General features: G+C 35.9%; 1 protein-coding gene across 1 annotated transcript in view; it reads right to left on the bottom strand.

The window, feature by feature from the left end:
- Positions 1 to 14,922, bottom strand: part of RANBP9 (RAN binding protein 9) — an 88,774-nt gene that overhangs the window by 61,096 nt on the left and 12,756 nt on the right. Inside the window, exon 2 of the mRNA XM_027876868.1 lies at positions 9,632 to 9,743. Within this exon, the coding sequence (XP_027732669.1) occupies positions 9,632 to 9,743 (112 nt within the window). The remainder of the gene's footprint in view (positions 1 to 9,631; positions 9,744 to 14,922) is intronic.

The following is a 14,922-nucleotide window of genomic DNA, read 5'->3' as shown; positions in this document are numbered from 1 at the left end:
GATTAATACACACACTTTTAAGTCTAATGTCCTATACCTACGTACATTTAAAGTACCGTATACTCAGAAGTGATGGTCAGAAACATGAACATCAGGTACTAGGAAGGTCTGGACTCATCAAATAAAGATTCAATTGCATTGAACATACTTTACCGGGATCAGTAAAGTGTTCTAATACATTTTTTAAAAAGATTTTTAACAATAAAAATAGAAACAAAAGGATTTTTTCTGGTTTTTTTTTCCTTAAGTCATTTTTCAGTCATGTCCAACTCTCTGTGACCCCATTTGGGGTTTTCTTGGCAGAGATACTTAAGTAGTATGCCACTTCCTTCTCCAGCTCATCTTACAGATGAGGAAACTGAGGCAAACTGAGTTAAGTGACTTGTCCAGGATCACAGAACTAGAGAGCTAGTAAGTGTCTGAGGCCAGATTTGAACTGGTGAAGTTTAATCTTTCTGACTTCAGGCCCAGCATGCTATCCATTATACTACCGAGCTGCCTCTTTTCCTGGTTAAACCTCAGTTAAACCAGAAAATTAACTGCAACACTCCACTACCTAGTCTTCTGGGTAAGCAACTCAATTCAATAAATACTTATTAATCAAATTTCTGCCACACAGATACATCTCACATTTGTTCAACAGAATTTTTAAAAAATCACTATGTAAATGTGAATTACTATTGAATATTAAATTTAACATGCATTTACTGACTACAATTGGCATTAATTGTAAAAAAAAAAAAATGGATTTGAGGCTTTCAAAGGTTTAGAAAGATAAAAGTCCTTGACCTCAAAGAGTTTTCAAACTAGTAGGCCAAGAAAGTTATTCACAAAGACAAAGTATTACATAATTGTCTAAGGCAGTCAGGAGCAATGTAGTGCAGTAAAAAGGGTGTTGGGGTGTGGAGCTGGCTTCAAATCCTAGCTCTGCACTACCTGTTCATTTTGGGTAACCAACTTAACTATGGGCCTCAGTTTCCTCATTTGTAAAATAGGGAGTTACATCAACTGAAGAATGGCTAACTGCGATATAAATCTAACGCAGAAACTGAACTATGAGCAATTCAGAAACATTGGCAGATTGCTATAAACTTATACTAAAGGAAGCAAAATAAGGAAACCAATATGTGCAATGCCTATAACAATATGAACTAAAGAAAAAAAGAATCTGAATTTGTGTAATCTGGGCCTCAGGTGAGAAAATACACCTCTTTCTTGCAGGGTCTGGAGGGGGGTGGGGGAGGAAAAGCTATGAGTATGCAATGTTGCATCCCAGTCAAATGCAGTCAATGGGTTTAGCTGGTTTTGCTAACAGTCTGGATTTGTTTTGCTTTCAGTCTTTGTTACAAGAAGACTTGCTACAAGATGAGATATATACTTAGAAATTAATGTGTATTAAACAAAAGGTATCAATAAAACTTAATAAATAAAACAAAGGGGCTATAATAGATGGCCTCTAACGTGCCTTCCAGGTAGATCTATGATGTTTGAAAATGCCGTATGAATTCAGAGAGAGATATCACTTATGGTTTATAGGGGCTGGGAAACACCTTCTCAAAAAGAAACAAGGGAAGCTTTCAAAGAAGAGAACCTGTAGTAGAACCTTACAGCAGGATCAATAGACCTAAAACCAGTAGAAACCTTAAACTTCATCTGATTTCCTTCATTTTCCAGATGAGTAAACTGATTTGAGCAGAACCTTCCATGGTTAACAGTTAAACAGAAGATACGGGTGGGGCAAAATTAGAAAAGTAGCCTTCTAGGTATATTATCATTTCTGTATGAGCAAATCAGGGTGAAAAAAACAAGAGGAATTAAAAGTATAAATTAGTTTGGCTTGAACCATAAAACTACGTAAAAGGAAAGAGTGTCAGAAATGTTGAGTTGACAAAGAAGATGGGAAAAGATACATAAACTAATATGTGTGTGTGTGTGTGTGTGTGTGTGTGTATAAATGTACATATGTATAAGACTAATAGTTATTCCCCAATAGATAAATGGTCAAAGCATATAAACAAACAGTTCTCAAAAGAACTGCAAAGTATTCACAACCACAAGGAAGAATGCTCTAAAATCACTAACAAGACAAATGCAAATGAAACCCTGAGGTTTCACCTTACATCTTTCCAACAGTCAAAGATGACCAAAAAAATGGCAACAGTCAATGCTAGAGGGATTGTGGAAAGACAGGCACACTGATACTTTGTTGGTGGAGCTGTGAAATGGCACATGCATTTTGGAAAGCAATTTGGAATTATGCAAATAAAGTGATCCTCTGAACCAGAGACTCTATTACTGAGCTTATACTCCAACGAAGCCATTCATAAGAAAATTCCCCATATATACCAAAATATTTATAGAAGCACTTTCATGATGGCAAAGAGTTGGAAACAAAGTAGATGCCCATCAATTGGGGAATGGTTTAAACAAAGAGTGGTACATGAAGATAATAAAATATTACTATGCTTTAAAAAATTACATTATGTGATGAATACACAGAAGCATGGAAAAGATCTTCACGAACTGATGCAGAGTGAAGGAAGTAGAGCAAAAAAAAAAAACACAACGTTCACAATAACTACAATAATGTAAATGGAAACACAATCAAAAGCGAATATAACAAAATTATAAAGATCAAGCTCAAATGAGGGGATTATTATTACACTCCTAATCCCCTTCACGGAGGTAGGAGGTCCACAGGTATCACACACTGCGTGTGTTTCTGGATTTTCTTAATGTATTGATCTGTTGTGCTGATATTCTCTCTTTTTTTTAATCTTTAAAAAATACTATTTGTTATATAAGATGGCTTTTTCTGGGAGGGGGAAGGAGAAGGATCCTGAAGGATAATTATAAAAATGTAAAAAACAGAAGACATCACTAAAAATTTGTATTTCTAAAAAAAGTAGAAACACACACACACACACACACACACACACACACACACACACACACACACACACACACACTCTCTCTCTCTGATTGGAAACAGATTGCTGCAGGCCCTGAATGCCAGGGTACAGTCTAAACTTTATTTTGTAGACAACAGAAATAAACTGAATATTTCTAAGGATAATTGACCAATTAGGAAGCTATTGCAATAATCCAATTAAGAGGTAATGAGATAGTAATCTAGAATACCAGCCACAGGAATGAAAATCCAGGGGGGAAAAAGGATAACATCACGGGAATTAGGATCAACAAGACAAACTGATCCTCCTTCTACACGACAGCCCTACAAATACTTGGATATAACTATCATGCTCCACTCTTTCAACTCTTTTCTTCTCTAGACTAAACACCAGTTCAGTTCCTTCAACAATTGGTCTTAAGGCACCTTGGTTGCCCTGGACTCCAGCTTATGTGCTTCCTAAACTATGGTACTCAGAACTGAACACAATATACCAGTTATGGTTTAATCAGGAAAACTTTGTTCAGTCATTTCAGTTATGTCCAACTCTTTGTGACCCCATTTGGGCTTTTCTTGGTAAAGATACTACACTGGTTTGCCATTTCCTTCTTCAGGTCATTTTACAGATGAAGAAACTGAGTCAAACAGGGTTAAGTGACTTGCTCAGAGTCCCACCACTAATGTCTGAGGCCAGATTTGAACTCAGGGAGATGAGTCTTCCTAACTCCAGGACCTGTAATCTAGCCACTGCATCACCTAGCTGCCCTCTTTGTTGTTGTTCAGTTGTGTCTGACTCTTCATTATCCCATTTGGGGTTTTCCTGGCAAAGATACTAGAGTGGTTTGCCATTTCCTTCTCCAGCTCATTTTACAGATGAGGAAACTGAGGCAAACAAGGTTAAGTAACTTGCCCAGGGTCACACAGCTAATAAATGTCTAAGGCTGAAATTTGAACTCAGGTCTTCCTGACTCCAGGCCCAGTGTTCTATCCACTGCACCACCTAGCTGCCCTGTCAGGCAGACTATCACTTCCTTATTTCTAAAAACTATGCCAGGTTTTTTTGGGCAGTCATTTCACACACTTTTCACTTATATTAAGCTTGTAGTCCACTAACATTCCCCAATCATTTTCAGATGAGCTACCATCTAATCCATCAATATCTAGTCCTGGCCTCTCTCCTGGGCTGTCCTGCATCACTAACTGTCTAATTAGCATTTCCAATGTCCAGTAGACATCTCAAACTCAGTATGTCCAAAATAAACTTCATTCTTTCTCCTCAAACTCACTCCTCTTCCCAACATACCAATTTCTGTCAAGGGTCCCTCTAAGCTTTCCAGTCAGTCAGGTGTGAAAGTTTGGAATTATTCCATATCTTACTGCATGTAAGCTCCTTCTCCAAAATTACAGTATCTTTCCCATTCTCTTCAATCTTCCACATATCACCTATAGTAGCTTACTGCCACCAGGTCTTTCCATATTCAAGGAAGGATGTAGTTCATTTGGGCCAGGTAATTTCATCAAGAGCAGGTAGGTATTCCCTTACTATTGCTTTATTTATACTGGCTATCAATTCCCTGAGAGTGGCTAGAACTGGTCCCAAAGCCACAGTTCAAGCCCTGCTTCTGACACATCTAGCTGTAACCCCCCAGGGCAGGTCACTTCATCTCTCAGTGCTACAAACAACTCTCTAAGAACACCAGTTGAAGAATGAAAAAACTCCTCACCAGGTTCCCTATAACAAGGAATTCTAAGTCCAGTTCCGATCCCGTAGAACTCCCATTTGACCATTTTCATTTTATCCTTCCAATCCAAAGGTCATTCTCCTTGGGAGGGAAAACAGAAACACAGAAACAGCTGCAACAGCTACAAGCCTTATCTCATAGTCACTGTAACTTCTTCTCCCAAGCAAGGAGGGAATCTTATTCCCTCCTGCCTTTGATCCTCTCTCTTACTAAAGTAGCTAAAAATTTCCATGTTGTTTTAAGCTTTCCTCACCAGCCTATACTCATTCTGAACTTGGGCGGGCACTTCTGGTATTTTTCCAGAACCATATGATGGTTTTGTATAGATTCTGTTAACCTCCTCTGCTTTCACATTCTTTACATGCCTTTTTAAAACTTAAGTTAGTAAGGTCTCTAGGCATCCAAATTGGTCTCTTCAGCCAACTCCCGTTTTTCTTCCTCATTAGCATTTTCCTTTCTGATAATAATTTCATTATTATAAATTCTGCAATCTCTTCAGTACTAACTTCCCCTATATAATTTTAGTCCACGGGATTATCTCTCCTTCTGCTTTGAAATCTGCTCTACCATTATCTTGAGGGCTAGTTTTTCTTCCCTCTTATCACATGCCACGGGATGGAGGACAATTTCCACATAAGGATCCTAAAATTCTCATCTGGGCAACCAGTTCCTTCCTGTGAAATGAGAATAAGATAGATGGATGTGTGTGTGTGTGTGTGTGTGTGTGTGTGTGTGAGAGAGAGAGAGAGAGAGAGAGAGAGAGAGAGAGAGAGAGAGAGAGAATATAATGAGCTGCTCTGCTTTGGCATAAATAAAGTGTTCTGGGGTCATCTGGATAATTGAAGGCCATCTCTATTATATCATGCCTCTGTGCCAAGCTTGTAATGTTTCCCAAAAGTCTCATGTATTATTACCTTTCTAGGTGGTCTATCAGTAAAGTAAGCAGACAAAATTGCTCATTTCTCCCTCCACTAATCTTTACTCAAATGCTCTCCACCAGCTTTCTCTGGTTTTCTTCAGGCTATCCCCTTCCTCTCCTTTAATTCACTCAGTTTCTCATAAAGAAACTGTATGATAAGCTAAAAACAATGAGAAAGAAAAGATGAAACTCAGTTCTTCACAACACTACTCTTCTGCTGGCAAACTATAATTACAATCCTCTCACCTCTAACTCAAACTTCTTAACCACCTCCACCATAAAAATAAATCCAAATCTTCCAACTACCCATTAAAATAAAACACAGAAAAAAGATGTCAATGTAAAAAAAAATAGAAAAAAAGGCATATGAGCATGATATGCCCTTACGTTCACAACATTTCATTTTAATTCACAATACTAATAAGCACACAACAGACTTTAAAGGAGTATTTACTGAATATGAAAAAAATGGATATTCAGTTATTTCTCTGGTTCCTGGACAACTGTAATAGTGTTGTTAATTACAAATTGCTAGAAATCATATAATAGGTGGAAGAACCTGGATGTCACTTGTCTCATTATAATAGCGAATTCAGTTAAAAGAACAGGGGTGTCCAATCTTCTATCTACCCTCAAGTAGTCACTGTTACATAGCAGGCACAAATAAGAATTTTTAAAACCCTTACATTTGGCTTTGAAATGTATTATGTGATTTTTCTTTAAACTAATTTGCCTTTTTTCAGGCCAATATTAAAAACCAATGTACTCACAAGAGCACAAAATAATGAAGGTAGCCCAGAAGTATGTTAAGTGATCCTAGCAAACTTGGAGCAATTCCATTTTATGCAATTTGAAAATTCAATAATGATTGTCTTTCAAGGCAGAAAATTTGTAACTATAAATTTTAAGTTTGGACCACTGACCATTAAAGAAATGTTTCACAACCTTTTTCCTTATAAAGAAATATTTCATCAGTTTTACTGACAAGAGTAGGGGCACTTGACATTATTCCTCCCCCTCCCCAAAAGTGCAAGAGGTCAAATCCCATTACAATAAAGTTCACTGTATATCCAAAGTCTTCCTTTGCCACATACCTGAGGAAAGGCGGCAGGTATACTGCTGAGAGAAATACACTAAAGTAAAAGCACACCCAATATCACTCCAGATGTAATTTTTACACCACTCAAATTTTCTATTTCATCAATATGATTCACAGGTCTCATAGCCTACTTGTAAATTAGACACTTTAAACACTAAAAATTACCTAGCAATACTTATATTACTTACTAAATTAAAGCAATGTTATAGTAGGCAAGAGAAGACAAAATTTTTTAAAAAAAAAAAGCAATATTAGGAATGACTAGTCAGCTATAGATCATCTCTGCTACTTCTATATTCATACTTGGTAAATCTTACTTTCAGTTTCTTGCTGACATTGTCATTTAGTGTCTATTTTACTATTTCGCTGATGTCAACCACCATCCCTTATGTTCACATTATAGCCTACAGTACAACAAGAAATAGAAGGGAAGGCTTTTAAAACTAAAAGACATTATCTTCCATCATTCCCAAAAGGCATAACACAGAAAGAAATTAAACTCAGTGAAAATCGACACGCTTGCTGTGGCTGGTATTTTGCATGAGTCTAATAGGTGATGTACACCACTTCTAGCAATAGCGGTTAAGAACAGAAAGGCAAGACAGTAAAGCTGAAAAACAAAACCCTTCTAGGAGTCACAACTTTATAGGGTAGTGGCTTCATTACTGTGTGTGGAGTGTGGCAAATCTCTACATACTTACAATCAACTATAAAGAAAAATGTTCCAAAACCAAATAAATTCCACGATCATACCTCACACTTTGAATTATTTATACTTTTGTTCAGCTTATTAGCATGCACAACTAGATATGGATCTAGTTCCTAATCTGAAACTGCATTCTTAAGATAGTATGCTTCAAAAACTGATCCGAAGTAGGATTTTTAAAAGGAACCTAAAGTGACAATTTCTCATTTAAATTAAAGCAGGTAGAACTCATTCTCCTTTGCACATAGCAGGTACTATACAAATGGTCAGGTGATATTATTGTGGCTGTGAATAAGGCAAACAAAAATATTTGGTCTGCCTGTCTTAATTTAAATAGATACAAAGGAAACATTTTTAATTTGTAATAAGATTTAGAGAGATTATTTTAGAGTGGGTTACACGAGGAATGAGCATTAGACTAGGAGTAAAAAGACCTGGGTCCAGGTCCCCACTCTACCAACCTAGAGCAAATCAATCTCTCAAGGTCTTGGTTTCCATGTCTGAAAGTACTGAAGGAGGGAGGGAATAAAAGCACAGGCCCTATGGTAAGTGTTTTACAAATAAATATTATCTCACTTGCTACTCACAACCCTTAGGGGTTGGTGCTATTATTATCCTCATCATAGTTAAGGAAACTGAGGCAGACAGAGGTTAAGTGACTTGCTCAGGGTCATACATCTAGTACGCATCCGAGGCCCGATTGTAACTCAGGTGTTCCTGACTCCAGGCCCAGCACCCCATCTACTATGCCACCTAGCACTGCCTCTAAAGTAGACTAGATGATCTCTAAGGTCCCTTTCATTCTAATGATCTGCAATCCTATCAATTTTATGAAACTAATCACATGCAAAAGCTATAGGTTAGACAAACTTAAGAATGAAAACAAACACAAAATTTAGTATATATAGAAAGAACTTCTTTAAAGTCATAATATTAGCATAATAAAAAAGAAATATGACAAACTAAGCCATCTCTTGGTATTTTCTTACGTTGATCAAGGCAAAATGAAAAATACACATGCATATGCTATAATTTTTTCAAATCAACAATTTGTCTTCCTCCTTTCCCTCCCCAAGACACGTTTCACAATTATCCCTTCACTTGCTATTTTATAAGAAAATCCAGCTGCCAACATGCCACAGATTAAAACAGAACTCAAATCTAAATTCGTATGTACTTTAGTTTACAGAAAACTCAACCAAACATTCTTAAAATAATCCCATATCAAAAACAGGTTTTAACCTCCAGACTGAGATAGCAACAAAATAATGACCAGCAAGCAGCTGCTCTTTCTCATTAAGTGTTTACAGAAAGTCATTGCTCAATTCCAAGTTTTCCTCTCAAAATAATCTATTTCAAATAAGTGAATTTAGTCAGCAATTTCAAAATAGCCTGAAAAATAAACAGATTAATCCCCTAGAAATATGAACTAGTTACCAAATCCTCAAGGCTTTTACATTAAAAAAAATAGGCAAAGAAACAAATTTCTACATAAATTTCTTCAGCAAATTTAACACAGAAGAGTAGGTGTTGAAAACCTTTTTGGCTTAGCACTTCTTTCAAAGATTAGCTACAGGCCACCGAATGTCCAAGACATATTTAGGCAGCTCAAATCCCATGTTGGCTTTACAGAATTCCTGATGCAGGAGGGAAGACCTGCCCAATGGTCCAGATCATGATGCCAAAACCCTCGAACATCTCCTGATCTATCTATTGAAGAAGTATCTATCACTCACATATCAAAATTCTCTGGAATTTCCATAAATCTGGAGAAAGGACTTGACAAGGTACTTGGAATATCAGACCCTAAAGAGAACTCTAGGTATATAATAAGGCCACTGGGGTTAACAGCCTTACAATACAAAGTGGGGACAGGGATCTGATAGTGGCCACCCCTTAACCCACAACATTTTGAAAAAGGCAACAGGAAGGTACTAAGAACAATTCTCTCTCCTGTTTCACTCCAATCTCACACTCTGACTATTCAATGAATAAAAAACTGTTCTAAACAGTCTAAGACAGACACCATAACTACAAAAGACCATCATCCCTCAAAGTATTGTTTCAGAATATTTTTAGTTTGAACTATATTTTAACTGAAAGTCTAATCTGATACCTTGGTAGAAAAATTAGACTAAGACATAAAATTTGTACATAAATCAACTTTATATAATTTTAAAAGTGAATAGCAGAAAAGAACAATATCAAGTACAAGAGTAGTTTACTTACAAAAAGGTATGCTAGTTATACTTACCCATCTCTTCCCTTACTGACAATTTTTACTTCAAAATAATAAATCCCACAAGCTGCTGGTATAGGATGTGTGGCACGAACTGAGGCTGCATCTTTTGGAGTTTTACCATGACCTACAAATGACATGGGAAAGAAAAATAATATGTGAAAAAATATGCTTGTCAAAAGGACAGGTATAATTCTAATCCTGTCACCTCAAGTAACTAAAGATTTAATGAGGCATACTACGTTAATGATAAATCTTACTTGTAAAATTGCACAATTCAAGAATTTTCTGGATTAATGTCACATATTTAAGGATTTTTTTTTAAACCTGGGAGGGCTTACATGAACTGATCCAAGGTAAAGTGAGCAGAATCAGAACAATCTATACAGTAACACCAATATTCTAACAATAATCAACTGTGAAAGACTGAGTAACTCTGATCAATACAATGATCCATCACAACTCCAAAGTACTCATGATGCAAAATATCCACCGCCAAATAAAAAAAGATAGACAATCTGACTACAGATTGAACTTTTTCCTCCCTTTATTTTTCTTGCTTCTTTTTTCCAGAATATGGCTAACACAGAATATGTTTTGCATGACTGTATTATGTATAATGTGTATCACATTTATTGCCTTCTCAAAGGGTGCGGGAGGGGAGGAGAGAGGGAGAAAATTTGGAACTCAAAATAAAAGTAAAGTTTTTAAAAAAGAAAAAAAGGCACTTGAACTGAGTTTAAAATGTAAGACCTTGAATACATTGAACTTAGTGACACTCAAACATGAATTAAGCATTTTAATAAGACTATTCCTATTTTAAAAACAAAAAGGCATAGAGATTTATTAAGGTGAGTGATTATAAACTAATTTTTGCATACAAGGTATAAAAAACTGAACATACTCAATTATCTTTTTAGATCACAAAGCTTTGAGGCTTTACATTACAGCACTTTTTTAAAGACTAAAATTTAACATGATTAGGTTTAACTAGTAACATGGAATTGTTTTTAAGTTTAGACTTACCCATAATTACAGTTACTTTTGATATAGTACTTGTTGATAACTTTATATCACGGCCTAGCATATGGGCTTATGTTCTAAAATGTCTTCATTTCAACAGTTAATTGATCACACTAAAAAAAAAAACACTGAGAAATGCATCCAAACTTTAATCTATTTTTATCAAAGAAATAAAAAAATCATGCCATCATTACTAGGAAATATATTACAGTGTTAACACATTCCCTATGATATTCATCCATCTAAAAAAATATAAACCATCTTCAAGCTTAACAGTTTCCTACTTCTCCCAAATATAAGATAAACAGGAAAAAGGCAAGAGGGACACAAGCATGATGCCTTGTAAGCATGGAGATAGGCCACAATTGAGGAATTCAACAAACATTAAGTAAGTGCCTACATGGGTGCAAGGTACTGCAACAGGTACTAGGGATACTTGATACTTCAATGAGAATACAGATCAGTCAATGTTAGTACCCCCTCCAACAATGCAGATTACAATACATTTATAGTTTTTCTTCAGTGGGACTCTTGTCTCCATACTCTCACATATATCTTCCCAAAGCACTGAGACTTAATGACATTGCATAGATAATCACCGAGCAGGGTGCGCTGTCCATCAGTTATCCCATATGTTTTCTTATTATATGCTTCCAATGATGTCCTTGATGCCACTTCTATAAAACTCATCAGAAATGGTTGCAACCTATTCAAGCTTGCCATATACCTCTCCATTGCCCTTTACAATGACCACTTTAGTTTTTCAGATAGTAATACTCTGATTTGCAACCATATAGCATTTCCAAATGATAACTGTTGTTTATAAAAAAAAAAAAACAGGTCTCTGTTTCAGGAAGAAACTTAGGACCAGTGAAAGAACTTCTCAGTTTCCCCAAGATTATACACACATCCTGCTATCCTCCTTCACTTTGATTCGGTTCATGCATACTATCTGTCCAAGAGACTCATAATGCTGGACCTGCTCTATTGGCCATTCATACCACAGTCTATCACAATCAACAAATAGCAGGTATTCTTTATCTACTTTTTTTTTTCCCTTCACTTGAGTGATTATGGATTTCATTTACGAGGATCTGCAATTTTACTAAGGTTATGGAATCAACGTGTTATGCCCAAACAAAAGCACCTGGAAGAATCTCTCAGTCTTAACTCTGCACTAGTCTTCTATGATACTGGCAAATACTATCAGAAAACATAGACTTTGTTTTATGCCTCACTTGAAAATCATCAAAGGCTCAAAGATCTGCTATTTCATCTTTCAGGGAATCCTGTACAATTGTAACAAGGGCCTTTAAGGCAGCATTCTGTTCTAACAAACCAAACACTGCTAATTAACACAGTGAGATCTTGTATCTTTAACCTTTCAGTAAATCATGTGACTGTAAAAAAAAAAAAAATGTGGTTTGCTATAGAATCTCATGCAAAAACCTCCCTATTCCCCCTTCCTCAGTTCACCAAAGCAACACCAGTCAAAGGGCTTAGGGATACAAAGTTGACAAAAAATATAGTCACTTTCCCTTAAGGAGCTTTTGATCCAATCAGAAGGGTAATACACAAATATATATGATACAAGGACGAACGTAACAAGTATGAAGAAATACAAAGTACTATGACAAACATAAGGAAGACTACTGTTATTTTCAACCCTACTGTGAAATAAGTAAAATGGACAATGAGGAAGGTTTCATGGAAAAAGCTTGCAGTTGAGATGACCCATGAAGGAAAAGTCTTTCCAAAGGCAGATATGGAAGGCATATAATATATCAGAGGCAGGAAAAGAACAAGATTGATAAACAGCCAGTAGTCCAGTCTATATGAAATGTAAAGGGACTACTACAAAAAAGCCTGGAAAACTACAACCAACTTATAGAAAGCCTTAAACCCCAGACTAAGGAGTTTGTATTTTAATCCTGAAAATAATGAGGAACCACTGGAAGATTTTAAGCAGGTGAGTGATAATGATGAGAAGCTACACATAAGGAAGATTGTTGTAGCAATAAGGTGAAGAAGGGACTATTCCTATCCTAAAGCATATAGAAGGCCATGTTGGCCTAGTGCAGACTTTTGCAAGCCCTACTATCTTATCAGCCATGTGGGAAATCATTACACCTCATCACAGAATCCATCTCTTCCATCAAGACACAGCTCAAGCACCACCTTCTATATGAAGCCTATCCTGATCCCGTCATTATCTTGTAGGTACCTACTGTGTGCTTGTTTTTATTCTCTTTGTATTTATTCTGTATATATTTGTCAATATTGTCTCCCCCTTTAGAATGAAAGCTCCTGGTCAGAAGGGATTGTTTCATTTATTGTAGCTGTATCCACAGCTCCCTATAGGAGGTAATAAATAAATGTTTGTTGATCAATCTTGAGCTAGAAAGTTTTTGTGAGTGAGCCTGGCAATAAACATTTATGTTTTGACTAAGGCCCAATCTAGCTAAGTATGGAGAGGATCAACACCAAACTGGCCAAAGGGTAATCAAATTTTCAACCATATCAAACCTCAAAGACCAAGTTGCAAAGAGATCACCAACTGTGTCCACAGAGGGCCTAAACCAGGATTGAAGTAAAGGATGGATTATAAAGGAAAGCCTGGAAGCAGATCTTCTAAGAGATTGCTATTACATGGTCAGTGTGAGAGGAAAAAGAGGGGATACATATCACAGAAGGAGAATTATAAGATTTGACAAATGATTGGGTATCAAAGAAGGAAGGAAAGACTCAGAAATGCCCCTAAAATTTTGAGCCTAGGTGAAATGCTTAAAATAAATGCTTAAAATAACTGAACCAATTCTTCATAATCCCCAAAAAATTGTTCCCAGAGAACACTATGTATTATTTTAATGGTTTAGCAAGGCATTATTTTACTCAATATGAACTCACATATGTCATTCTTTCACTCATTTTCTTAATTATGAGTATCTAGAATACTTCTTCTTAAAGTATGATTTTTAAAATAGTCACTTGCTTTTTGGTCAGTTTGCCTGGAATATGAATATTACATACACACACCATATAATGAAAACACCAAAAGAAAGGAAATCACATCTGGCAAAGGATACATTTTATTAAGACTAATATAATACCAATATATATTATACCATCAAATTATTTTGCTTATACCTACAACACACATAAGCAACATTTCCACATGCTCACAGTCTAGAAGACATTTAATAAACTCTGCCTCTTCTTTCTATTACCTGTTAGGTTTCCATGGAAATGTGTGTCTGTAGGAGAAATCTAAAGAAAACTGAGGCAGGCAGCTGCTTCTGTTTTCTCAGCCTGGTGAACAGTAAAGGAGTATATGGAAATATGTATATGAAAAGATCAATTAGCCTTCTCTAGAAAGCTGATTTGATACACTGAGGCAAGCAAAAAAACAAGTGCAGAAAAAAGTCCAAGCCAATTTTTACCTTTAATTACTAGTGTATAATACTAGTCAACTTTTTACCCTACAAGCAATGATCACATACCTTTGCATTTAAAATAAATGTAGCAGGGTAGCTCTGAAACCTGTGCTCTGATTATTTTATTGTTCAGGGACACTATGGTCAATATCTTTTAAATGTCTAATACAGTTTTTTACCAAATGACTTCAAACCTTGCATGGCTTCATATCATTCAGTAAAACATCTTTTCTACGAAAATATATTGCATTTTCTGGAGAAAAAAAATCTAAGCTAATTCCATAAATATTTTGGAAGGTAATATCTTTAGGAAACCCTTACACTAGAATGCAAATAACTGGAGCCTCAAATTAAACTGAATTTTTTCTACATTCAACGTTTTTTGGGTTTTTTTTTTGGTGCGGCAGTTGGGGTTAAATGACTTGCCCAGAGTCACCCAGCTAGTGAGAGGTCAGTGTGTAAGGCCGGATTTGAACTCAGGTCCTCCTGACTCTAGGGCTGGTGCTCTATCCACTGCGCCACTTAGCTGCCCCTACATTCAACTTTTAAAAGAGGAATTAATTTCCAAGGTATATCTGTACACAAGAAACAATCTACACTTTCTTTGTCTACAATTCTATACAATGAAAAATTATATCCCAAATAATGATAATGCTGAGATACTGAATACAGAATCTTAATTTTAAAAAACCCACTATACTAGATATTCAGACATTTTAGAGGTTTTATTTTTTTTAAACAAGAGTTAGAAATGAAAACATTTCTTAGCTTACTCCTTAATCAGAAAAACTAAATTAATTTAATAACTCCACTCCCAGAACATTTCAATGAAGTAAAACTTTATTTGTA

The sequence above is a fragment of the Vombatus ursinus genome, unplaced genomic scaffold (genome assembly GCF_900497805.2).
Source record: "Vombatus ursinus unplaced genomic scaffold, bare-nosed wombat genome assembly UNPS02000577.1, whole genome shotgun sequence".
Classification (NCBI taxonomy): Eukaryota; Metazoa; Chordata; class Mammalia; order Diprotodontia; family Vombatidae; genus Vombatus; species Vombatus ursinus.
This window is presented reverse-complemented; position numbering and strand designations above follow the sequence as displayed.